The 26,592-nt window shown below is 40.4% G+C and overlaps 1 protein-coding gene across 2 annotated transcripts in view; it reads right to left on the minus strand.

Annotated features, from left to right (window-relative positions):
- The window catches only part of GRM8 (glutamate metabotropic receptor 8), a 1,038,560-nt gene that overhangs the window by 399,340 nt on the left and 612,628 nt on the right, over positions 1-26,592 (minus strand). For both annotated transcript variants that reach the window (XM_075857175.1, XM_075857176.1), the window contains exons 4-6: positions 7,509-7,644; positions 6,861-7,015; positions 4,202-4,339 (exon numbers count right to left, since the gene is read on the minus strand). In XM_075857175.1, the coding sequence (XP_075713290.1) occupies positions 4,202-4,339; positions 6,861-7,015; positions 7,509-7,644 (429 nt within the window). The remainder of the gene's footprint in view (positions 1-4,201; positions 4,340-6,860; positions 7,016-7,508; positions 7,645-26,592) is intronic.

Below are 26,592 nucleotides of genomic sequence, written 5' to 3' on the forward strand. Positions count from 1 at the left end.
TCTCACTAATGCACACTAAATGACTTGAAATACAGTTTGTTTCATGTGACACTACATGCATTTGTGATTTTGGCACCAGCAAGTATTGCTAAATAACTAAAAATCGACAAAGTAACCAGAGCAGGACAAAAAGTTTTGGTTAAAGAAGCTCAAGAAATGTGAACAAAATTTCAGTGTCAACTTTTTATGATAAAGCAGAGTGTTTCATAAAGTGTCTAGACAATAATTTGCTGTAATTAGGAAGATAAACCAACATATTTGATTAGCAGAATAAAGATTAACTTGGAAGTACACATCCGTGCAGGCTTTCCACATATCCCTGGTTTTCCCAAGGACTTCTTGTCATTTGTAATGCTTTATAATAGATAAAGGATTGGTCCCAGAGTTACAATCATAATGAACCTTAATTGACATCAAAATCATTGGGAATGTGTTCCAAAAACGATCTGATTTAAGACTGAGTCTTTATGTATTTTTATTCAGCTTACTTTATTTCATATTCTTTAAAATAACAATACATAAAAATGAATCCACACTGATGACAATAGGACGATTACAACAGGGATATCATATGCATATGCAGATCTATTAGATGTAATGCACATGACATAGAAAATGCTAAAGTGCAGTATATACAGGCAGTATGGTTTTATAGAAGAAAGGCTAAATTGCCAGTGGCCAGCAAGTTGGTATATAATCAATAACCGCCTTCCAAATAGTACATGTACCTATGGCCTACTACTCAAATACCCAAAATATCGCCACAGAAAAAGTGCTAAATTCAAAATTAATAAAATATCATCACAATCCCCCACATCAATACATCACCAATACTGACCAGTCATGCCTTGTTCCTTGTTCGGAGTAGGACGCCATTTCGGGGAACAAGACATGACTGGTGATAGTGTTTCTTTCGCTTATATAGTTTATTTACACAAAAGACGGAGATGTACTGTTGACAACGATGATTTTTTCTGCTGTATTAAAGATGTATTCAGCCGACAAACGTGGTCGTATGTCGGCTGATCGCTGGGCCCTTCTACACGAGCAGATGATCGGGAACGAGCATTGCATTCCCAGATCTTCGACACATGTAAAAAGGCCTAAACATAGATCTTCAATTACAGCATATCTTTTTGTTTAGTGACGTATTTCTTTCTATTTGAGCATCTAACATTTCCCTAATATTAACGCTTCCAACTTTCAAATGTTTTTTCTTTCTAGAAAACAGCTTACCAGGTTCATAATCCTGGAATTCAAGAAATCAGCAATTCACATTTATTACTCACCTTTCCCATCTCCAGCACCAAGTTCCGGCTATTCTTCTCCTGAATACGATTCTGTTTAATCCTCTGGCTTACTGCATCCTGATCGCTAATTCGTTGTTGATCCCTGGTTACGTTGCTACAAGTTCTCTTCTACCGTCCATCCGACGTGAATCAGTGGCTTTTCTGGGGGCTGCGATCTGGGAATCCAACTGGAAAAGTCCATACCTTCTTGCAGGTGTTAAGGGGGAAGAACGGGGAGATTCCTTAGACTCTGCACCCCTTTCTAGCCAGCGCCAAACTGATTACAGCTTAGTGGATCCACTTCTCCAATGAGAAGTGTAATAAAATATTGTAGAATCAACGAAGAATCATCTCTAGGGTCAACCTAGTCTAAATATAATAATTATTTAAAAAACTATTTCAGTTGAATACATTTTAGGAAATTATTATTTGAATATCACTTTTAGATTCGCCCACCAAAGTGACAGAGCATCCTTACAGTGGTTCCAGGCTATGACAACATATCCTGCTAGACAACCAATTTGCCAGATGTTTAAGAGATTTAGGAAGCATACGCGATCTATTATCATGGGGGCGGGGTCTCCATGCCTTATTAAGCATATTCTTAATCACCATAATGGATACATACATAAATGTATGTTCTTTGCAGGGTTAAGGTGTGTCAAACAAAATTACTCTGGAGGGAATAAACACAATATGCTGCTTCAGATAGAAGCTGAATTGATTCTACAAACAGAGGCCCTTGGTCCCCCTGGTCTTAATGACCATAAGGATTTGAGTTCTTTTTTTGCTTAAAATGGTTATATAAGGCTGTAGCAATATGCCCTGTTAAACTCTAGCTAAAAATGTTTTGTATAACATGTTTTTGAATTAATCCCTGTATGTTATCAGTGTGCTCTGGATGAATGTTATGTTTATGTCTATTCAGCCAATCTGAGATAGGTGGAGGACTTTAGGACCGAGAAGTCTGAGTAATTATTTGACTTGTTTTATTACTTGTATCTATGTACTATTATTCTGCTTTCTTTTGCAACACTGTTACCTTGCTGATCCGATGCAGACCACATATGGTAATTCTACCTTGTTTTTATTATTATTTACTAATTTGTATGTAACATTAAAGTTTTCTTACGTGTATATAAGGTGGCGTGGGCTGCAACAATGCCGAGGCCTTGACAAAGCGCGGGTACTCTCGAAATGGCCGTAGGCTTGTGCTCCACATCCATGCTGAATGGTGATTGCCATGAATTTTTTCTATTTTTTAGCATTGTATTTGTGCTTGTCTTATCACACTACTGAGTACCACCTGTTGTGGATTCAATTAAACCCGTTTAGACCTATGCGGTCGCCTGATCGCTTAGACTTAGGGCTTATTCAGACGAACGGGATATACGTTATTTTCACGCGTGTCGCACGGACGTATATTAGTCTATGGGGCCGTGCAGACATGTGCGTGATTTTTACGCAGCTTGAGCCCGCTGAAAAAAAGTCACGACATGTACGTTCTTTGGGCGTTTTTCGCGCATCACGCACCCATTGAAGTCAATGGGTGCGTGAAAACCACGCATGCCACACGGAAGCACTTGAAGCTGTGAAAAGGATGAATGAAAACAGAAAAGCACCACATGCTTTTCTGTTTACAAACATCCAAACAGAGTGTCATAATGATGGTGGCTGCGCGAAAAGCACGCAGCCGCGCAACATACAGGGCTGTCACACGGATCTGTCAAGTGCCTTTTGCGCGCGCAAAACGTTGCGTATTTTGCACGTGCAAAACGCACACGCTCCTGTGAACCCGGCCTTATAGTGCTCCTGGAGCCAAAGCAGTACCTATCTCTTTCTTACTTTGAATATTTGTCTATGACAAAATATTAGTCCCAAATGTCCAGCAGAAGACAACTCCATTTAGAGATGACTCTGGAGTGAATTACTTTCCTCTACTATCTATTTTTTATGGGTTGATTCACAAATTATGTATTAGATCTCATTGATGATAGTCCTTGCTTCTGCAAAGAAAATAAGTTTATGATGCAATTTATAGGGTTATACCCATCTCATAAATTTATGGCATATCTATAAGATATGCCATTACTTTATGATCAGTGAGGGTCCCTAGTCTGGGACACCCCACGATTCTTTTCTGTCATAAACTCTCCAAAACTTAAGTATGTTGAATGATATGCATAGAGTCAAAGAAAGATAATCTAGAGAACAGGTTCTGTATTTTAAAAAAAATCTTTGTTTTAGGGGGTGCAGTCACATGCGGCAGGTTTTGTTGCAGAAAGTTCTGTTCCATTTATCTAAATAGGGTTGTTTCTGCAGCAAGCTCATAGATTTCTGAAAATTCCATTCTGATAAATGGAACTGATTTTCAGTCGAAGAAATTTCTGCAAAAAATCTGCCACGTGTGAATCCACCCTTACGAGCTAGCTAATTTATTTCAAGATGTGTCTATTAGATGTGCTTGAATCTAATTGTCATCAATCAACATAGATCAAGAGTCTCTCTGGTATTGTATACCCAAGAGGCCTGGCAGTAATCCATAGGTTAGAAACAAATCCACATAAAACCTTCAATAAAATTGACCCAACATGAAGTAGACAAATATCTTCTAACAAAGGTGTCTGCATAGGAATCAAGAAGCCCAGGCAATTAAAATGACAGGTAGACTTGTATGTAATAGGATAAAGCAATTTACAGGGACAAAAACATTTTATGTATTGTCCTCATTGTTGCTTACTATTGTAACATTCATTGTTCTTCTGTAACACCGAGACATTTGTAAAAATTAGCAATGTGGCAAAAACCTATGTATTACAGCTATTATTTCTCCTGCGACAGGTAAGACAATGAAAGCAGATGACTATTTTCTTTTTTAAACATACAAGGAAAGATAATTATAGTGTACTTACCAGTACATTTCTTTAAATGACTGTTCTTTTTACCATGTGATCCCAATTTGCAGTTAAAGTTCTCTTCCCAAAACTCTGCAAACCATACATTTCTTCGGTTATTGGCTAATGACCGGCTTCTAAAATATCTATCAAATCCTATTTCATAAAAACAAAAACAATCATTAATACACATAATGACCAATAAATGTGTCCCACTCAAAATGATGCCATCTGCTCTACCATATGGTATATAATGCTGATCTGGACTGGTAATACCATCAGTCAGGCAGGGGATTTGTTTCATGTTGCTGTAAATTCTTATAATATAATTGTTTATCATTATTCTCACTTAACAAATGGACAGTAAGGACTAAACTGTAGTTTTTATTACGAATAAGTACTCTTAAATCTTTATTGTAGCTAATATCATGCCTCATAACTTACTGTAAAGTCTATCTGTTTGTCATTATATTCAGAATTATAGAGACCAAGAAAATTATAATAAAAAGTTGTTAATATTTCCTGACTTCTTAATCTGTATATACACAGTACTCAATTTGTGATTTTGAAAAAAACTGAAAAAAGGCCTCTTTTATGCGGCTGTATTTTGGTCAATATTTTGCTTCAATATTTGGAACCCAAAGCCAGGAATAAAACATAAAAAGAGAAAAGTATAATGGAAAGATTTGTACTTCTTTCCGTACTTTGGAGCCACTCCTATTTTAGAAAATACTAAGCAAAATACTGCCGTGCGAAAGTGACCAAAGCGGTGTTAGCCTCAGTGATCATGTGACAGCTGTCGTGTGACAACTCCAAGGTATAACTATAAATAATAATAGCATAAATAATAAAAAAATATGAAAAAAAACCTTAATAACTTCATTGCCAACTGTTTCCAAAGCCATAGACCCTATGCAATGCCCCTATCTAGGCAATGTTGTATATTATACTAAATAGTGGACAATAGTGGGCACAAATATCAAGTCTATTTAGGGATTTCTCCTATGTCATCACAAAAAAAAAAATAGTTTTAACGTGAAAAATTTATTTTTCCAATTTCATACACTAAAAATCAAACATTTCTAATAAAACAAATATGTGCGTAAAATCTATTTTGAAAAAGCCCTATCTTTTATAAAGCAAATTGTCAAATCATCTTAACATAAATAAATAAAACATTTACAGGCATTTAATCAGCAAAAGTGCAAAATTACTACAAAATTTGTGCTCATAAGGTCCCAAAATACTACATTTAATAGTAGACAATAGGGAACACAAATATCATTTATATTTAGGTGTGTCTTCTATATGATCACACATAAAACAAAGAGTTGAAAATGTATTTTTCCTAATTTTTATACATTAAAAATCAAATATTTGTAATAAAACAAATGTGTGTAAATATATATATATATATATATATATATAGATATATATATATATCTATCTATATATATATATATATATATATATATATATATATATATATATATGTATATATATTTAATAAAAAGCCCTATCTGTCATAAAACAAAATGCAAAAAACACCTTAACAACATAAATAAATAAAAAAGTTACCGCTATTTAGCCAGCAAAATTGCAAAACTACTGCAAAATATGTGTGTGGTATGAAGGCTGGGGTGATAAGTTACATGAATCTTTTATATTAAGGGCAAAGCCCCACGTGGCGGAATTGCTCTTGAATTCCGCTGCGGACACTCCGCAGCGTTAATCCGCAGCGGAGCCGTTTCTCCATTGCCTTCCACTTCTTTTTAGTAGGCTTCGTTTAAACGTGGCTGAAAATTCCGCTGCGGAGCATAGGCTGTGGTGCGGAATTTGGTGTCCGCAGCATACAATGGATGTTGCGGACCAGTGGCGGACTGGTTGCGGACTCATTGCGCAAGTCCTCCATTGACTTCAATGGAGATTCTAAATTCCGCAATGAAGTCCGCAGATGTCATGCACATGTTATGTGTGCTGCGGATGCGTCTTGCTTTTTTGACATGACATTTCTTCATTCTGGCTGGACCTATGTATTTCTAGGTCTACAGCCAGACTGAGGAAGTCAATGGGGCTCCCGTAATTACGGGAGCGTTGCTAGGAGACGTCAGTAAATAGTCACTGTCCAGGGTGCTGAAAGAGTTAAGCGATCGGCAGTCACTGTTTCTGCACCCTGGACAGTGACTGCCGATCCCAATATACAGCAACCTGTAAAAAAAATAGAAGTTCATACTTACCGAGAACTCCCTGCTTCTGTCTCCAGTCCGGCTTCCCAGGATGACGTTTCAGTCTAAGTGACGGCTGCAGCCAATCACAGGCTGCAGCGGTCACATGGACTGCCGCGTCATCCAGGGAGGTCGGGCTGGATGCCGAAAGAGGGACGCGTCACCAAGACAACGGCCGGTAAGTATGAAATTATTTTACTTTCACTAGGGAAAGTGCTCTCCCTTCTCTCTATCCTGCACTGATAGAGACAAGGGAAGCACTTTTACCGCAGTACGCAGCAGCTAGTCCGCATCAATTTACTGCACATTTTGGGCAGATCCACCGCAGAATCTGCAACGCAGATTTTGTGCGGCATTGATGCGGACAGCTGCGGAGGAAAACCGCCACGTGGGGCCATGCCCTAAGTGTCATGTTGATTGCTATTTTATTTTTATATTTACAGGTATATTACCATCTATTGAGGCTCTCTTTGGTAGAATTGTAACAGCTCCCTCTGCCATCACCTCTTGTTGGTATACTGGCGAAATTTTAGACCCCCAGCTGTCAGAACCAATCCAAAGGAAATGTCCAGTTTGATTGTTTCTTTTAGCTGCTTCAAGGATTCGTCTGCAGGAAAAAAGAATAGAAAGAAAATGGAAAAAAAGAAATGTCCATTGATTTCAGTCAAGACACATTAACTAGATCCACTAAACATCCAGGGAGGAAACGATTAGTCAATCATTCTGTCAACTTGACTCTAACTTCAGACACAAAAAGAAAAAAGCGATAGCCCCTTTTCATGTCTGAAGTTCATGTTAATTTGTTTTTGTCTAACCCTAATGTAGCGTACATTGTCTATCATTCTCATTTCATTTATCTCATTCATCTGATGTCTTAATCCACAGGATGCTATGCCGTTACAGAAAGACAGCGAGACTGTCTCATAGGAACAGCTGAACAGCATTTGTCTAAATGCAATTGAAATTTTCTACACCTTCAGTCTCACAAGAGTATCCGTGACGAGTTAATGTAAAACTGATAAGAGAGAAATAGGTTTCTGCAATTCTCCTGCCACTGGGAAAGATCAAACATGCTGGAAACAATAGAAGGGAACCATCACCTTATGTCATCTTCATTTGCAAAAATGATTATTGCTCGAGCATTAGGGGTTTCCAGCAGGCGCCTAATGATTTTATCGTATTCTCCTGGCTTGGGTTCGCGGGGGATTTTCAATGATTGGGCAATGCAAACACCACCTGCAAAGACATAATAGACTTCATCTCAGAAAAGCCACACTTTAAGGATTACCGATTACCGCTTCTTGTATACTCCATTTGGTTTATATAAATAGATCTAACATAAGTCCTCATCAATTACCTCAACATGTGTACATATCACTGTTAATAGTATATTGTGCTGGAGGACCGAATTTCCTGTAATGTTTTATCTGTGGGATTTGGTCTCATAAATGGGAAATGAGAAGAAAATGAACACATTTAGTACTTTTTAGATATATCTGTGCTTGAATTTCATAGACACAAATCTTTTTTAAAGAACCCAGTTACAAGTGGTTGTCAGGGTATGTTCACACGCTTAGCAAAAAAAAAACTGAAAATACGGAGCTGTTTTCAAGGGAAAACAGCTCCTGATTTTCAGAAGTTTTTTTAGCAACTCGCGTTTTTCGCTGCGTTTTTTACGGCCGTTTTTGGAGCTGTTTTTCTATTGAGTCAATGAAAAATGGCTCCAAAAACAGCTCAAGAAGTGACATGCACTTCTTCGCCGCGGACGTTCTTTTACAAGACGGCCACGTAAAAATACGCCCGAGCAACAGAATGCCATATTATTAGATGTTTGGAGTCGTTCTGCTTCCAATTTTTTGGCCGTTTTTTAGCCATTTACGGCCCGAAGAATGGACGAAAATAAGCTGTGTGAACATACCCTTATTGTAAAAGAGTCAACAGAGATATTCTGGGATGAAATAAACTGAGAGCAGCATTTGCTGGAATTACACTTCAAATATCATTAAAACAGAAAAAACATATAAAACATGATATTGTGTTCTGGCCCCTCTATCACATTAGCAGTACAGTGGTTTGATAGCCTGTCATGGTAATATTAAATGTGATGATCGTGGGACCTAGGTACATATTCTGCATTGGGGCTGAGAAGAATCAAGCTACATCATTGCATATGTCTATTATACAATGGCATCCTTAGGACTTCTCAAACTTTATCCACTTGGACCTCACTAGACAGAACATATGGAATCTTAAACCTAACCACAAGGGGTCGGAGTCCATGCCAAAATAAAAAAATATATACGGTATATCTTTCATTCGGCTTCTGAAACCAGTATAAAATGAAAGTAAGAATAAAGGAAGTACATTATAATTCTAAATCAGAAAATGATGCAGTTATTGGTGTATCATATGATAAGTTCTGGCAAAACTGATTACTAAACTGCGCCTCACCAAAAACTGGGGAACACCTCATCGGTGAGTCCCGCCTCACAGTTTGAGAAGAACTGGTTTATATAACGCTGTGTACATACTTAAATATAAAATAAATATTTTTAAAAAAAAGGTATAATTACACATTATATATTAATACACATTTAATATTCAAATAATGTAAGAAAAGCATGTTTCCGTGGAGCCCTAGCCTAATAGGTTTTGGAACTATCCAACCGGTGTAAATACATATGGACCATACCAGCCAATGGATAACAAAACAGATCCTGCTTCATATGTATATCAATTTATTTTAAAAAACTGGAATGTTTGTCCTGGCATCAACATAAGAGCGATGGCAACAATTTCACAGCTTATCCCATACCCGGCAGTTTTCATAAATTAGTACGGCACCTTGTAAAATAATGTCAGATTTTGCTGAAAGACATTTAGGATATGGTAAAAGTATTATGTATGTGTTGATACTTTCCTTTTTAATATCAGCTATTGAAAGGTGAAAAAAGTAAATGTTACTTTGGAAGCAAGAAAGTCTTAGTACAAGAAAAAATAAAAATCCCAATACCCAAGAAAAAAGAAAGGTTTTCCCAATAAACCTGAGAGTGGTTTGTGTCATCTTATTCTATTTGATCAAACTTTTATCCTGTTCTTAGAGAATGTTTTCATTACATATTTTTTCTCTCTGGAATTGTGAGGGACATTCAATTAATGTCAAGATGGAGTTTACTTTGAAATTCCTTACTAGGGACCATGCATTGTATCAAACTAAATATTGATTCATTTTATTGGTGAAGATAATATGTTTTTTATATTATTAACAAGTTATCCTAAGACGAATAATGTGCAGATTAAGACCGGGTCCACAAGTTGTTACTAAAAATGTGCCGCAAATCCACAGCAAAATCTGCATAATGCAACATGCGGATTTTGCTGCAGATGTGCTGTGGATTTCACCCCTCTATTTTAAAAAGGGTGAAATCTGCAGTGAAAATCGGCAACACAAATTGACGTGCTGCCAATATTAAACTCCACAATGTAGGTCAATTTCCATGAGGAAAAATTCCGCAGCATGTAGATAAGAGTTGTTCAAATCTCATTTACATGGCTGGTACTGTAGTCTGATGCAGATTTTCTGAGCGAAAATCCAGATGGAAAATCTGCAGCATTTCTGTCCTGTGTGGACTTAAACTTTGGCCATTTTCACACAGCAGTATTTTGGTCACTATTTTGCTTCTGTATTTGTAGGCCAAAGCCAGGAGTGACACCTACACGGAGAAAAAATATCATTGAAAGATTTCCACCTCTTCCAGATTTTAAAGCCATTCTTGGTTTTGATCAAAATAACGTCATGTAAAAGAGGCCTAAATGACCGTAATAGGCATATATTATGGATGATATTGCATTAATAAGTCGTCAGTATTTCATCAGTATTAAGGCACGGCCAGATGTGGTGGAATTGCTGTGGAATTCCGCTGCGGACAGTCCGCAGTGTAATTCTCCTGCGGCCGTTTTTTACATTTGTTTCAATACATTTTGAGGCAAGTTAGTTCAGATGTTGCGGAAAACTCTGCTGCGGACCACAGGCTGCAGTGTGGAATTTTCCCTCCACAGCATGCACTGACTGTTGCGGAGAAGAAGCGGAATTGCACTGCGGATTTCAGCCTTTGCAATACAAAAACTGAAATCTGTGGCAAGTCCGCTGTGATATCTGCAACGTCTGAATTACCTGTCAAATATGCAAATGTTGGTGCAGATTCGTTGCGTAATTGCCCCAAAGCTGCACCAACATTTGCAGCGGAAAAACGCCGCCATGTCTGGCCGTGCCCTTAGGGCATGTTCACACGGCTATTTTCAGCCGTTTTTCGGCCCGAAAAACGGCTGAAAAATCGGAATCAGAACGCCTCCAAACATCTGCCCATTGGTTTCAATGGGAAAAACGGCAGTCTGTTCCAACAGGGCGTTTTTTACGCGGCTGTTTTTCAATCTGGCCCCGTAAAAAAACGGCCACGAAAAAGAAGTGCATGTCACGTCTTCAGCCGTTTTTGGAGCCGTTTATCATACTCTATAGAAAAACAGCTCCAAATATGGCTGTTAAAAACGCCTCGAAAAACGCGACTTTGAATAAAAAATATCTTAAAATGAGGAGCTGTTTTCCCTAGAAAACAGCTCTGTATTTTCAGACGTTTATTATTTTGTGTGTGCACATGCCCTTACAGATTCTTATTACTGATGGGCTGCCTGCTAGGGAAAGAATTGAATGAGATAAGACATCCCCTTCAAAAAACGGATGCTATACTAATGACATACAAATGCCATATGGATAACGTACGGACCTAGATACAAACATATTTTAACCTCTTAAAGACCAGGCAAATTTTCGTTTTTTAATTTTCGTTTTTTCCTCCCCGCCTTCCAAAAGCCATAGCTTTCTTATTTATTTATTACCAAAGCCAGATGAGGGCTTGTTTTTTGCAGGACAAGTTGAAGTTTTTCATGGCACCATTCATTGTACTGCATAAGGTACTGGGAAGCCGAAAAATAATTATTTGTAGGGTGAAATGGACAAAAAATAGCGGTTACGCCAGTTTTTGGGGTTTTTTTTTTTACGAGGTCCATCAGGCGGTAAAAACTCCATATTCACCTTATTCTATAGGTTGATAAAATTACGGCGATGCCAAATTTATATATTTTGTTTTATGTTTTACCACTTTGAAAAAAATAAAACTATTTGCTGAGAGCCATAACTTTTTTATTTTTCCATCAATTTAGGGTTGTGAGGGCTTAAATATTGTGGGGCGAGCTGTAGTTTTCACTGATACCATATTGCGGTACATGCGACTTTTTGACCACTTTTAATTCTATTAAGGTGACCAAAAAACAGCAATTTGCATATATATGCATAGATATTTTTTTTTACAGCGTTCACCAAGTGGGTTAAACAATGCTATATTGTGATATTTCGGACTTTTATGAACGTGGCGATACCAGTTATGTTAACTTTTATTTTTTTGAACATTGCTTTACTGAAAATAGCATTTTTTCTTAAATTAAAATGTTTTATTTTTTTTTGGAACATTCAAAAAAACGTTATATAGCTGTTTTTTTAATTTTTTTATTTGTACCCCTAGTGGACCTGAACCAGCGATCGTTGGATCGCTTGCATGATATAATGCAAGCCGAATGTATTGCAGTATATCGTAATACTGACAGACTCCTTTGAAGCCCTGCCATAGGCCTTTATTAGGCCCCCCAGGCTGCCATAGCAACCATTGTCAACCTGTGATCGCGTCGTGGGGGGGGGTGATGGCACGTTGGAGGGGCAGCCCCCCCCGTGTCTAACAGTTTAAATGCCGCAGTCGCAATAGACAGCGGCATTTAAGATGTTAAACGGGCGGAATAAAAGTGATCTTTGATTCCGCCCATTGCACTACATTTTTGGCTGTATTAGGGCATGTTCAGACGTGGCGGAATTCTGCAGACACTGTCCGCATCAATGCCGCACATAATCTGCATTGAATATTCCGTTGTGCCTTTGCCTAAAATGTGAAGTAAAATGCTGTGGATTAGTCGTTGCGGATTCAGGTGAAGAGTACTTCCTGCTCTCCTTTAACTGGTTCCCGACCGCTGGCTGTATTTTTATGGCCAGCGGTCAGGGTCCTTAAAACCCGAGCCATAGACTTTTTACGGCTCGGGTTTTAACTTGCTGCCCGCGCGATCGGGCAGCTGAATGTCGGGTCTTCGGCTGTCAGTGACTGCCGGGGACCCTGAGGAGAGGATAGACCAGCTTTCGCTGCTTCTGTCTTCTCTGATGTCTTTTTACACAGCGTTCAATGAACGCTGTGTATAGGAATAGAGACAGCAGCAGCGGCGCTGTCTCTATTCCTCCCGGTGATCATGTGACTGGTCACATGATCGCCGGGTGCCGTTAGTGGCAGGCTTCTGCTGGGTCTTACTAGACCCAGCACAGCCCTATTAGTGACAATCGTCACTATGAGAGGGCTGATTTCCCCTGTAACTGGGGCTGCTGTGCAGCTCCAGTTACAGTGGAAAAACATGGTGTAAAAGAAAGAAAAAAAATATATAAAGTTCCCCAAAGGTCTTTTTTGACCTTTGAGGGACAGACCATAGTAATAAAAAAAAAAGTCAAGTCAAGTGCAAAAAAAATTAATAATAAATACACATAAAATACCCACCCCAAAATAACCATCCCCCCCCGCAAATCATTTTTGTAACGCTACGCTGACCCAATTACCCTAATATAGACATGTAATATATTTAAATTTACGGTAGACAATGACGATCACAAATAAAAGGTCTATTTTAGGGTAAAATTATGTTATTACCAAAAAAAAAATAGCTGAAACGTAAAAAAGTTAATTTTTTTACTATTATTTTCAAACTTTATGAATAAAAATTGTAAACTAGCGAAAAAGGTGTGTATAAAAACGATAAAAAACTAAACCTGCATTGTCTACGGAAAAAACGTTGCAAAAATCACGTAGTTAGCCCAAAAAATAAAAAAGTTATAGCCATTTAACTAACACGTGCTAAAAAGGGCTAAATGGTGTCTGGTCCTGAAGGCGCAAAATAGCCGGTCCTGAACTGGTTAAAACAATCCATCTCAGTCTGGCTATAGACCTCGAAACACATAGGTCCAGCCAGAATGATGAAATATCCTGTTTGCGAAAGCAATCCGCAACGCAACACACATAACATCTGCGGATTTCATTGCGTTAGGGCATGACCACACGTGGCGGATTTCCTCCGCAACTGTCCGCATCAATGCCGCACAGAATCTGCGTTGCAGATTCTGCTGCGGATCTGCACAAAATGTGCAGTAAATTGATGCGGACTAGCTGCTGCGGACTGCGGGAAAAGTGCTTCCCTTCTCCCTATCAGTGCAGGATAGAGAGAAGGGACAGCACTTTCCCTAGTGAAAGTAAACGAATTTCATACTTACCGGCCGTTGTCTTGGTGACGCGTCCCTCTTTCGGCATCCAGCTCGACCTCCCTGGATGACGCGCCAGTCCATGTGACCGCTGCAGCCTGTGCTTGGCCTGTGATTGGCTGCAGCCGTCACTTAGACTGAAACGTCATCCTGGGAGGCCGGACTGGAGACAGAAGCAGGGAGTTCTCGGTAAGTATGAACTTATATTTTTTTACAAGTTGCTGTATATTGTGATCGGTAGTCACTGTCCAGGGTGCAGAAACAGTTACTGCCGATCGCTTAACTCTTTCAGCACCCTGGACAGTGACTATTTACAGACGTCTCCTAGCAACGCTCCCGTCATTACGGGAGCCCCATTGACTTCCTCAGTCTGGCTGTAGACCTAGAAATACATAGGTCCAGCCAGAATGAAGAAATGTCATGGCAAAAAAGTAAGACGCATCCGCAGCACACATAACATGTGCATGACAGCTGCGGACTTCATTGCGGAACTTAGAATCTCCATTGAAGTCAATGGAGAAATTCCGCCATGAGTCCGCCACTGCTCCGCAACAGACAGAGCATGCTGCGAACACCAAATTCCGCTCCGCAGCCTATGCTCCGCAGCGGAATGTTACGCATCGTCTAAACGAACACTTCTAAATAGAAGTGGAAGTCAATGCAGAAACGGCTCCGCTGCGGATTAACGCTGCGGAGTGTCCGCAGCGGAATTTAAGTGAAATTCCGCCACGTGTGAACCCAGCCTAATTTTGCAACTCCATTGAAGTCAATGGAGAAATTCCGCAACAAGTCCACAACAGCCAGTGTATGCTGCGGACACCAAATTCCGCACCACAGCCTATGGTCCGCAGCGGAGTTGTCCGCAACGTCTGCACGAAGATAACTAAAAAGTTGTGGAAACCAATGGACAGACTGTCTGCTGCAGATTTCCAGTGCGGACTGTCCGCAGCGGAATTTCACAGCAATTCTGCCACGTGTGAACCTGCCCTTAGGATTTATTCACATGCGACAGATTTATTGCAGAAAATCAGTTCCATACATCTGAAATGGGTTGTTTGTGCAGCAGGTATACGAATTTCTGTAAACCCAATTCAGAGAAATGGGACAGTCCCAGAAACGTCTGCAGTAAATGTGCCACATGTGAATATACAGGAACCATAAACAACTGCAGCATTTTGTTGAAGGGACTTGTGGAAACATTTGCTGCTATAAATATTATTTCCCCTTACCTGTTCCTCCTTATTGCCTGTCACTTGTATAGGGAGTTATTCCGGGAAAAAATGTTATTATGGAATTGACTTTTTTACTGTCTGCAAATATGAATTCACTTGCGGAAGCGCCCATAGACTTCTATGGGTGAGTCTGTGCCACAATTGCGGAGAAGAATAGGACATGTTCTACATTTTGCGGATCATTTCTACGGGCCGGACACTCATCCGTAAATATACGGAAAGGTGTCCGTGGCTTATAGAAATGAATGGGTCTGCAATTTCATCCGTAATTACCTGATCCGTAGTTACGGATGAAAACTACGGTCATGTGCATGGGGACTTAGGCATTGAATTGTTTTATTTATTGATTTATGTTTAATTCATGTTTCGATTTACTAATTAATCATGCTATAAAGACATACAATGTGTTCCTTAGAGCAGAGTATCATATTTATAAGCGGGGCAATGATGTATATTTATGCTTATGAATTTAATTTAAGCTTTTGCCGGATGTATATATTTCTAAAAATGATGACTCAGTTTTGTGGTAGGAATGTCGTGAAACAGATTTCTTTTTTTTTTTTTTTTATCTTATTATCACATATGGAGATTCTAATAAACATTGCAGATATTTTTAGTACAGCCTTGGAAGCTATGAAAAGTACAACTAACAGGTGGTTATACATCAGGTGTAATCCTTCCAAGCACCAGAAAACACATGCCAGTGGGAGGGTTCTTATAATTGGAGTTAAACATAATTCACATGGGATCTAATGATTGGGAATCAAAATAATTAGAGAAAGACTTTAATCACAAATATCTGTTGTGAGACACATCATTTACACTGACGACATGTGCTCATGTTCATACTGTATGTAAACAACGCAGGAAACACAGAAGCTGCAAACTATATGGCTCCTGAAGGAAAACAAATGACAGGTATTATAAATACGTTCATGTGAAAGGATGGCATGATAAAACAAAACGGCTTTAGCGTGATCAGCCACAGAATAAAGAGGACCTGTCAGCAAACCGGACATGTCGGTTTTAGTTATTGCTTATTTTCCCCATTAAATAACATTTTTAGAGCATTTTTTTCTTAGAACTCTATGGTGTGTCTTTCCTCTGTTATTCCTCCTGGAAATGTATGTATAAACTGACAACTGGGCGATACCATTTCCCTTGTTGAAGGGGCTTATCCCTATACAGTCTGCAGATGAGGAGGAAGCAGCACTCCAAATAACAAACTGGATTTATTCACCAAAAGTTCACAGCAATGTTTCACCTTCTCGATGTAGGCTTGATAATGCCTTGATTGAGAAGGTGAAATGTTGCTGTGAACCTTTGGGGAATAAATCCAGTTTTTCATTTGGAGTGCTGCTTCTTCCTCATCTGCTTTGCGCTATCTATCAGGAGAGTTGAAGCTTTGCACCAGCTGTTTTGGTTTATTGCTACTATGCTGCTCCATTTACCTATTTTTTTTCCCTATGCTGTCTGATACTGTCACCACTGATTGGACTGTGTCTCACCCCCAAGTGAAACCGCCTAGTTGTCAATGTACTAATACATTTCTAAGAGGAATAACAGAGGAACAGCACAACTCAGCGTTCTTACAAAACATGCGCCAGCATTTCATGAGGAATACAAGTATTTACTAAAATAGACATGTCAGGAGAGGTGACAGATCCAATTTAAAAGGGAAAATCATTCACAAAATATATCATAGCGTTAAGCAATGTTCTGTAAGTATAAGTTGATTAAAATTGAAACTATAAGTTGATCAAATATAAAACTAAAACTAATATACGACTAGATTCTGCTTCCTTTAGATATTGTTATGTCCGAAATCTTGTGTTGATTAATTTCACAGAGGCGTAGCTAGGTTCTCCAGCACCCAGGGCAAAGATTCAGATAGGCGCCCCCTCCCCCCAATTTCTTTCCCGACATCTCCTTCCCCCTCGCCATGTTTGCTTTCTCTACCAATCAATGAGCTGTAAGTTCTATAAGGGAGTTACCATAAAAATAAAGTAAAAGAAAATAAATTAAAGAGGCCACACACAGCCCCTGTAGATAGTGCCACACACAGCCCCCCGTAGTAAGCGCCACACACAGCTTCCCTGTACATAGCGCCACACAAACCCCCATTGTAGATAGTGCCACACAGCTCCCTTTACATAGTACCACACACAGCCCACCCTGTAGATAGCGCCACACAAAGCCCCCCGTAGATAGCATCACATACAGCCCACCCTGTGGATAGCGCCACACAAGCCCCCCGTAGATAGCGCCACACACAGCCCCCCCTGTAGATAGCGCCACACACAGCCCCCCCGTAGTAAGCTCCCCACACAGCCCCTGTAGTAAGCTCCACACACAGCCCCCCTGTAGATAGCGCCACACACAGCCCCCCTTTAGATCGCTCCACACACAGCCCCCTGTAGATATTACCACACACAGCACCCTGTAGATCATGCCACACAGAGCCCCCTGTAGATAGTGCCACATAAAGCCCCCCTGGGGATAGCGCCACACACAGCCCCCCTGTAGATCGCTCCACGCACAGCCCCCTGTAGATATTACCACACACAGCACCCTGTAGATAGTGCCACACAGAGCCCCCCTGTAGATAGCGCCACACACAGCCCTCCTGGGGATAGCGCCACACACAGCTCCCTGTAGGTAGCGCCACACACAGCCCCTCTGTAGATAGCGCCACACACAGCCCCCTGCAGATAGTGCCACAAACAGCCCCTCTGTTGATAGTGCCACAAACAGCCCCTCTGTAGATAGTGCCACACACAGCCCCCTGTAGAGAGCACCACACACCACCTGTAGATAGCGCTACACACAGCCCCCCTGTACATGGTGCCACACACAGCCCCCCTGTAGATAGCGCCACGCACAGCCCCCTCTTGTAGATAGCGCCACGCACAGCCCCCTCTTGTAGATATTGCGCACAGCCCTCCCTTGTACTTAGTGACACACAACCCCTACCCCCCCTTTTGGTGCTTAGTGCCACTGAACAACCCGTCCCCTTATGCTTAGTGCCATACCACTACCACCCTCCACTCAGCCTGCTGTGACTTAGGAGGAGGCAGGGAGTCTTGCGGCGGCGTTCTGACTGGGGTCGGTGCTGGCCCGGAAGTGAACCAGTCCAGTCACCTCACCTGAGTCACCTGACCTCATGTTACTGATGTGAGCTCAGGTGACAGGTCAGGTGACTGGACTGGTCCACTCATGGACTGGCACCGACCCCAGTCACAACACCGCCGCAAACCTCCTGCCTCCTCCTAACACTGATCGCTGCTGCAGCCGCCCGGCATACAGGGCGCCTGTCAGCAGCGTTCAGCTGTTTGGTACGGCTGCTCAGCGGCACCCCCCCTTCCCTACCTTAGAGTTGCGCCCGGGGCATATGCCCCACCTGCCGCCCCTAGCTACGGCCCTGCATTTCATAACATGTGTTTATAGGGGCCAGCGCTGTATTTTTCCATCACAGAAATGCACAAAACATTTCCTGCTAACCTTTACACAGTTATATTATAGAAATCTGACAGCCTACACCAGGCGGAGCTTAGGTCATCAGTATATCATCAGTGAGGGTCCGACACCCGGACCCCGCACTGTTAAGCCACTATGGCTATCTCCGGGCGGCGTATGTTATGGCCCATTATTCTATGTACGAAACCGGAAGCAGTTGGCTCCGTACATAGCATAGCGGCCGTGTTGCCGAACTGCCTCTCTGCTCCTATTCACTTCAGTGAATACTCCAAAAGTATTTCTGATCATAGAAACTTTACCATTGGTTGTATAATAGACATAAGTGTCCTGACCTGATAATTGAGAAAACCTAAAGCAATATAATTCTATATGAATGTGATAGAAAAAACTAATTGTGGCATGCTCCATCGACACTTTATTGTGGAGGTATTCTCCCCTAGAAGATATCTAGGAGAGAATACCTCTGTAGTATGACACTATTTGGAATCACCGTAAGAGCAGAATCACACACAAGCAGGCTTGATGCAGTTTTTGGCTCAGTTTTTTTTACCCAAACACAGGAGTGGACACCAAAGGAAAGAGAAGCATCAGTTTTTTCATTATACATTTCAATCCATTCGGTCCACTTCTGGCTTTGGCTCAAAAACTGAGCCAAAAACGACATCAAAACTGTGTGATCCTGACCTACGGCAGCAGCTCTAGAGCCATTGGGACTCCATGTGCCACCATACATCCTCCATGCACACATATCCGCCTTGTTGCTGAGACATGTTTGGTGCATTTTCATTAGAAAGTCTATTAGAACAGGAATGGGATACTTTAACCTTTTCGTTTTTCAGAGTTTCCCATTAAATAATTTATTTCAGTATATTTTTACTAATAACTAGATTCTGTCCTGTGTGTTTATGTTTTTGCCTTATTTATTATTATTTATTTAATGGAATTCATAGAGGAGTATTGTATATTTATTTTTGCATGTCTTTTCGTTATTTTTCACTGCTGTACATCGGTTAGACAGTCTGTCATATTCAAGACAATACAAAGTTGAAAATCCAGTGAAATGCATTGAAATCAGAGCTCCTGGAGGAGACCGCAACCCTCTCTGTGCTCCAAAACACACACACACAAATACGCATATGTCTTCAGTTTGATGAGAATTCCAGCAGGAATATATTTATTGACTCAACATCTGCTTGTTTGCTAGAAAAATACAAACTCCTACCAAACAAATGATCTTCATCAAAATTAATAAACTGAGAATGTAGACGATTCCTGTTCATATAACATGCACATCTACACATATTTACATTCTTCTAGCTGCTAATAACACAATAATAATTGTAATAAACAACTAATATCCAGGAGAAGAAAGTCTGAACAAAGATCTGCCGGAAACAATGAGCAGAGTTTAACAAGAACTATTGACTTTTGTGTTCAAACCACAATATTATTGATCAGATTTTAGAAACACAAAAGTTTATATCCAGAGAGATCAGACACAGCTTTCAAAGTGCATAATATAACTTAGAACTTGTATAACCTTTGGTGGTTACATGCTAAACTGCAAATATTGCCTCTGGGTATTTTATTCCTCTAATTTTTGAACAATTCAGCTGTTTTTCTTTCTACATTGTGTGAAGCTAGAATATTCTACAGAAATTAAGTCAAAGAATCATTCTGTTCCTTGAGGCAAAGTGTAAGGAGGTGTCAACATTGTCATATGACCAGCCTGATCCGCGGGGTGCTTGTTAACACATCCTATATGGCCATACACTATAGTTCTACAAACAGGTCTATATTATTATTATTGTTGTTATCATTAATATTACTTTATGCTACTCTATGTACTACTGCTACAGCGATTACATAGAGTACAGCAGGGTCGATCAAATGACGAAGAATCATGTCGTCATGCAGCATGACAGGGGACCGGAATGTATATTAGCGAGTGTACTGCAGTGAGTATGCTGCTAATACTTTTCGGTTCCCACATATCCTCTTTAATTGTTCTATTTATTTTAATGTACTCCAGGATATGGCTTTAAAAACTATAAGCAAAATACTGATCAGAACTGCACAGTGTGAAAGGGGCCTTACCAGGGCCGATTCCAGCTTTTCTGCTGCCTGAGGTGAAAATTTAAATGGCACCCCCCCCCCCCATATTTTGATTGACATTCCCCTGGCTGTTCTACATCAGTACCGGCCTCATCAAACTCTTGGGGATGCGCCGTTGCCTTGTACTCCCCTGGCATGCGCGGTGCAGCGATGGAGCCGGGCAGAGAACACCTCGCTGCACGGTGCATGCCCAAGTAGTACAAGGCATCCAAGAAAGTTTTATCAGCCAGGAGGATGTCAATCAAACATGGAAAGGTGGGTTTGGAGGCAGGACTATGTGACTCTTCAGGATTGCGGCACCACCCCATGACCCTTTAATGAGTAATTAGCATATAGCGTGTGCCGTTTTAAAAGTTGATTTTATAGATTTTGCTGCATCTGAAAAATGTTTGGGAAATATTGTCAGGTCATGTATTACCGCATGGTGGCAGTTCAAGTGGTTAAAACTACCTGACAGGTTCCCATTAAATAGACAATGAATTGAAAACAACTCCATCTGCACTGCAATTTTGTTATTATAAATATATCCTATATAACACAGCCCCCCTGAACCAAGCTCTGACATATACGGCTCCGGAGCCAAGCGCTCTAAATATATACAGCACCATACCCAACTTAGTACATATACACAGCACCAGAAAAAAGCTCAATACATAAATACAGCCCCAGAACCAAGCTCAGTACATATATAGAGCACCAGAACCAAGCTCAGTACATATATACAGCACCATAACAAAGCTCAGTACATAAATACAACACTAGAACCAAGCTCAGTACATAAATACAGCATCAGAACCAAGCTCAGTACATATATATACAGCACCAAAACAAAGCTCAGTACATAAATACAGCACAAGAACAAATACAGCTCAATTTAGTGAAACCCCTGCTGTATAGGATTGTACAGCCTAAACTACAGCATGGCTGAACAATGTTAAGGATATGCTGTTTCACAAAAAAATAAATCATATCATAATCAAACCACCCATCATCTCCCTGCAGATCATACAGTGACTACAGTACTGATTAGAGGCAGAATAGACATTTACATTAAGTGACTCACTGTTGACGATCTCAGATTCCAGTTGTTCTTTTTCTTTATTCTTCTCCGTCCGGTCCAGAATTCTATGGGCCACGGCCCATTTCTGCAGTTTGACGTTCAGATGTCTTCAGCTTCTGACTTTTAAAACATTTCTGCACCTATAAATGAAGATAAAATTCTCAACGCCCCTAAATATAATAGCGCCATACATTGCATCTCTAATTCTAATAGCGCCATACACTGTGTCCCTGATTATAAAAGTACCATACACTCTGTCCCACACACACATACTGTGCCCCCTGTAGATATTGCCCCCATAGCCCCCTGTAGAAAGTGTCCCCCATAAAGCCTCTGTAGATAGTGCCCTGCATAGAAGCCCCTGTAGATAGTGCCTTACATAGAAGCCTCTGTAGATAGCGCCCCACATACAGCTGCCTGTAGATAGTGCCCACATATGGACTCCCCATAACACTGCAAGGCAATAGTGCTAACCACTGAGCCACCGTGTTGCCCTACATATAGCTCTCCTATAGATAGTGCTCCACATATAGCCCATCTCTGTAGATAGTGCCTCACATATAGCTCCCCCGTATATACTGTCCCACATATAGCCCACCCCTGTAGACAGTGCCCTACATATAGCTCCCCTGTAGATAGTGCTCCACAGGTAGCACACCACTGTATATGGTGTCCCACTTTTAGCCCACCCCTGTAGATAGTGCCCTACGTATAGCTCCCCCTGTAGATAGTGCTCCACATCCCCACAGATAGACATCCCCCCCTGTAGATAATGCCACTCACAGTTTCATTAGAAAAAAAAAACTTTACATACTCACATGATCCCGTTCCCACGCTCTCTGGTTGCAATGTAGACCTGCTCTCTTCTGATCAGGAATGCTGGGGCTGAACTATGTCATTGCGCCGCTTGCGTCGTTGAAAGGCGCTGATTGTCAGGGCAGAATGACTTGCCCCGTCAATCAGCACCTTTCGGCGTCATTGAAAGGCGCTGTTCACATCATTGGCAGGGCAGAGTGACTTGCCCCGTCAATCAGCGCCTTTCAGCGTCATTGAAAGGCGCTGGTTGGCAGGGCAGAATGACTTGTCATTGCTTTGCATTTAAATATAATACACAGTTACCTTAATAACTACTTCTTGGTCCATAACATACATTTACGTCATGGGCAGTTGGGCCTTAATGCACTGTGCCATACATTTACAGCACTGTGATGGTGTGTGCACAGATGCGGAGATGAAACCTAAAGAAACTGCTGCATCCTGAAGTCCAATATTGGATGTATTCTTAAAGGGAACCTGTGAGGGAACCTGTCACCAGCATTTCACCCATTATACCAGCAATACCAGGTGGTGGCGGGTGAAAAAAAATCATTTTTAGTAACCCATAATTATATTCTGAGTAGGGTCTGTACCTTTAGTCTTCAGATTTTTAGTGTTCTTGTGATGTATGCTAATGATCATGAAAGAGTCATATCTTGGTATGAAAAGAGTCATATCTTCATTTCTCAAGCCTTTCTTAGTTAACCCTGCCTCCTTACTTTTGATTGACAGCTCCTCCCCTCACCCATCACATACGAAATCCCGTGCTTGCTTATCGATGTCCTGCTCTGGTGGGTAACTAGATTTGAGGCCTGGAATAAGCAGGTAAGGGTATCAGACCATATATGACGGGCGCATACGTGTAATCTCAAATGAGATTTTGGCATTCAGGATGGGCCAGTTTTCGGCAGTGAGCAGGCATAAGAAGAGGATGAATGAGACTGGGGGATTATTACCATAAAAGGCGCAAAATGTTTGCAGACCGTTATTTACGATCGGAGGAGGGGTTTAGGAGAGGGAATAACAGCAATGAAATTTTGACAGCAATTGCCAGCGAGGGGTGTGTAAAGTTTAATATGTAAAATGCTGTTGACTGGTTCATTTTACAGTTAAAAACATAGTGGTGGTTTATTTGTTGTCAACGTACTCTCAGAGCAGCTGCGGCAAAGCTTATATCTAATTGGTTGCCTGTGTATGATTGGCCTGCCTTTGCTTGCAGCAGAAGAAATTTCATTGGATCAAGTATATTATACATAACACAATGAACGAATATATTAGCTGGCGCACCCCAAGAGCAGACATATTCTTCAGTTGTCATGCCTTAAACCTGATCTAATGTCCTGTCTTTAGTTAAATAATAGAAGTGGGAGTTTACTTACAATAACTATGTAAATTATTTGACTAAGTAATTAGTCATGGACAACAAAAGTATTAAAAACAAATAAATATGGGATTTAGGTTTGGATTTACATTTTAAAAAATTATATAGTAGAGCTAGAGAGGGTTCATATGTGGGCAACTAATTAAATATATGGGATTTGAGGTCTCCCTTACAATTAGAGGCTGGAAAAATTTGGCTGTTCAATTTGATAAAAAAAATAAAGACGTTTGAGAGGTGATCTTATTGGCATGTATAAATATATACATACAAGGTCAGTACAAAGAACTGGCACAGGGCTTGGGTCTGACTGCTATCTCTTCACCCCCTAAAACGACATCCCCATCCTTTACATGTGGAGAAAGGTGATTCTAACACCAATATATACAGTTAAAGTTGCCAAACTTTGGAATGACCTACCCTAGGAGGTATTCATAGCAGGTACAATGAGAACTTTCAAAATAGGGCTACAAATTTATCTCACAACAAATAGCATTGGGAGGTATTATTAATATAGCAATGATTGATCCCACTGATGCTCGGGGTCAGTAAGGAATCCCCTGCCCTGTCTCCCATGTTTACCAACCAGTGCCATTATATAGATAAAACCTCTACTTGCTACTGTCCCTTCTCCCTGGTTTAACAGTAAACATATAATATTTTCTTATCAGTTTGCTGCCTAGAGTTTTAATAGACAAAATGAGTTGGATATAGTAGAAGCCAATTTTATTTTATCTACTATCATATATCAGTAACTTTTTTATCATCTAAGAAAGAAATAAGCCATCAAGTTAAGCGTAACTAATAAAACAATAGCGTAGTTGCTTTCTGCAAAATGCTCTTAATCATCTTAAAATAAGTAATCAAGAAGTCACTAGAATTAGTGGTAGGCAGTGACACTTTTACTGTATATGAGATTGTGCAACTATCTTCTAAAATGTCATAAACCCAACTCATTAATGTAGTCTGTTAAAACGAAATTACAAATGTTTGCATTTATAGTAAAGCTCAAGTGTAGAGTACTTTAAATATTCTATTGAGAAATTATTTAGTATCAGTAATTTCCTAAAATTATATTAAGATCTCTGTTTATGATTAGAATCTATTTTTATTTATGGAGTACCGTGAGAAAATCTAAATTTCCATCGCTCCCTGTAGGATGTATCAGCATGATAAAGGCCTTATTTATTTCAGCACTTAGCACTCAGTCAATGCAGTGATGAAAGAGGCTGATGTTCAACATCCAGTGCTGTATTTATAGCTCATACTGCCCTAAGGCACTAAGTCTGATACACCCCCATTAAAGGACCATTTACACTCGACAAATATGATCATAATTTGGTTGTTTCTGAGCCATCTTTAATGATAATAGGTCAGTTTCAGCAGCTAAGAAGTTCATTGATAAAACTATCGTTTAACTTCAATTGTGATGCTGTGCAAATAATTGTTATTGGTGGCGCGATTGATAAATGTAAATGCCGCTCAGTGAAATTCACACTTGGCTTTGCTGTCTATAGCACACAGCTACGTTTAGGTCTTCAGTGGTGTGGTCTGTGTTCCCCAAGACTCATGTGCTCTGTTTGGAAAAAAGGGCACACTAAAATCAATCAATTTAGGTTTTGGAAATTTTTAGACTATGTAATAGATTTTAAAAAAATAATTCAAATGGACAACCCACTAGTATCTTCCTTGGGAAGTTTGTCTTAATGCAAGTATAGAAATCAAATCTGTAAGTGGCTGCCAACTATATATATTATCTCACAGTGGAAAATGTCTGGAAGATACAGTCTGTTTTGCCCGACAAACATTATACTACTAATGGGATTCAATATACTAAGGCCTTGTGCACACAAAGTATGGAAGCACGGCCCACAAAAAACGAAAAGTAGGACATGCTCCATATTTCCTGGCACGGCTCTACGGCACGGACACCTTTCCATAGCGAAACGGAAAGGTGTCCGCAGCTAATAGAACCGGGCGGGTCCGTAATTGCAGACCGTATTGCGGTCCGCAATTACGGAGTTTTTTTTACGGTCGTGTGTATGGCCTTGTTATAGTGCCCATAAACATTAGATGAAAAGAAATGTGTTTAGGAGTTTCCGGGGGTATTAAGTAAAATCTATTGGCCATATTGTTGTTTTTTTAACATCTTCTCGACATCTGCCATATATATACGGCGCACATTGGGTGGGGGAGTATGGAGCAAGCTCGCGGAATAAGCCCACTCCATAGAGCGAGCATGTCGGCTATGTGTTACAGCTGACACTTCAGGGTAACGAGCGGGATCCAGCTGAAGCGCGATCCCACTTGTTTAAACCCGTTAAATGTCGCGGTCAATAGCGACAGCGGCATTAAAATGACTAGAAACATGGGGGGTGGCCCCTTATAACTTTCCAATGGCCCCACTGTGACGCGAACAGTGGGCGCCGTTGGTTGGCATGGCAGCTTGGAGGCCTGATGATCTGCCATCTTTGTACTAATATGAAGCCCTGCCATAGGAGACTGTCAGTATCACAATATGCAGCAATACATTAGTATTGCAGTATAGTGTGCAAGCGATCCAATGATCGCTGGTTCAAGTCCCCAAGGGGGACATGTAATAGCAGTAAAATAAGTTTTTTTTAAATAAATAAATAAAAAGTAACATTTAAAGTAAAAAGAAAACTTTTACCATTTTCCCTCAAGCACAAAGCAAAAAATTGGCATAACG

The sequence above is a fragment of the Rhinoderma darwinii genome, chromosome 3, assembly GCF_050947455.1.
Source record: "Rhinoderma darwinii isolate aRhiDar2 chromosome 3, aRhiDar2.hap1, whole genome shotgun sequence".
Taxonomy (NCBI): domain Eukaryota; kingdom Metazoa; phylum Chordata; class Amphibia; order Anura; family Rhinodermatidae; genus Rhinoderma; species Rhinoderma darwinii.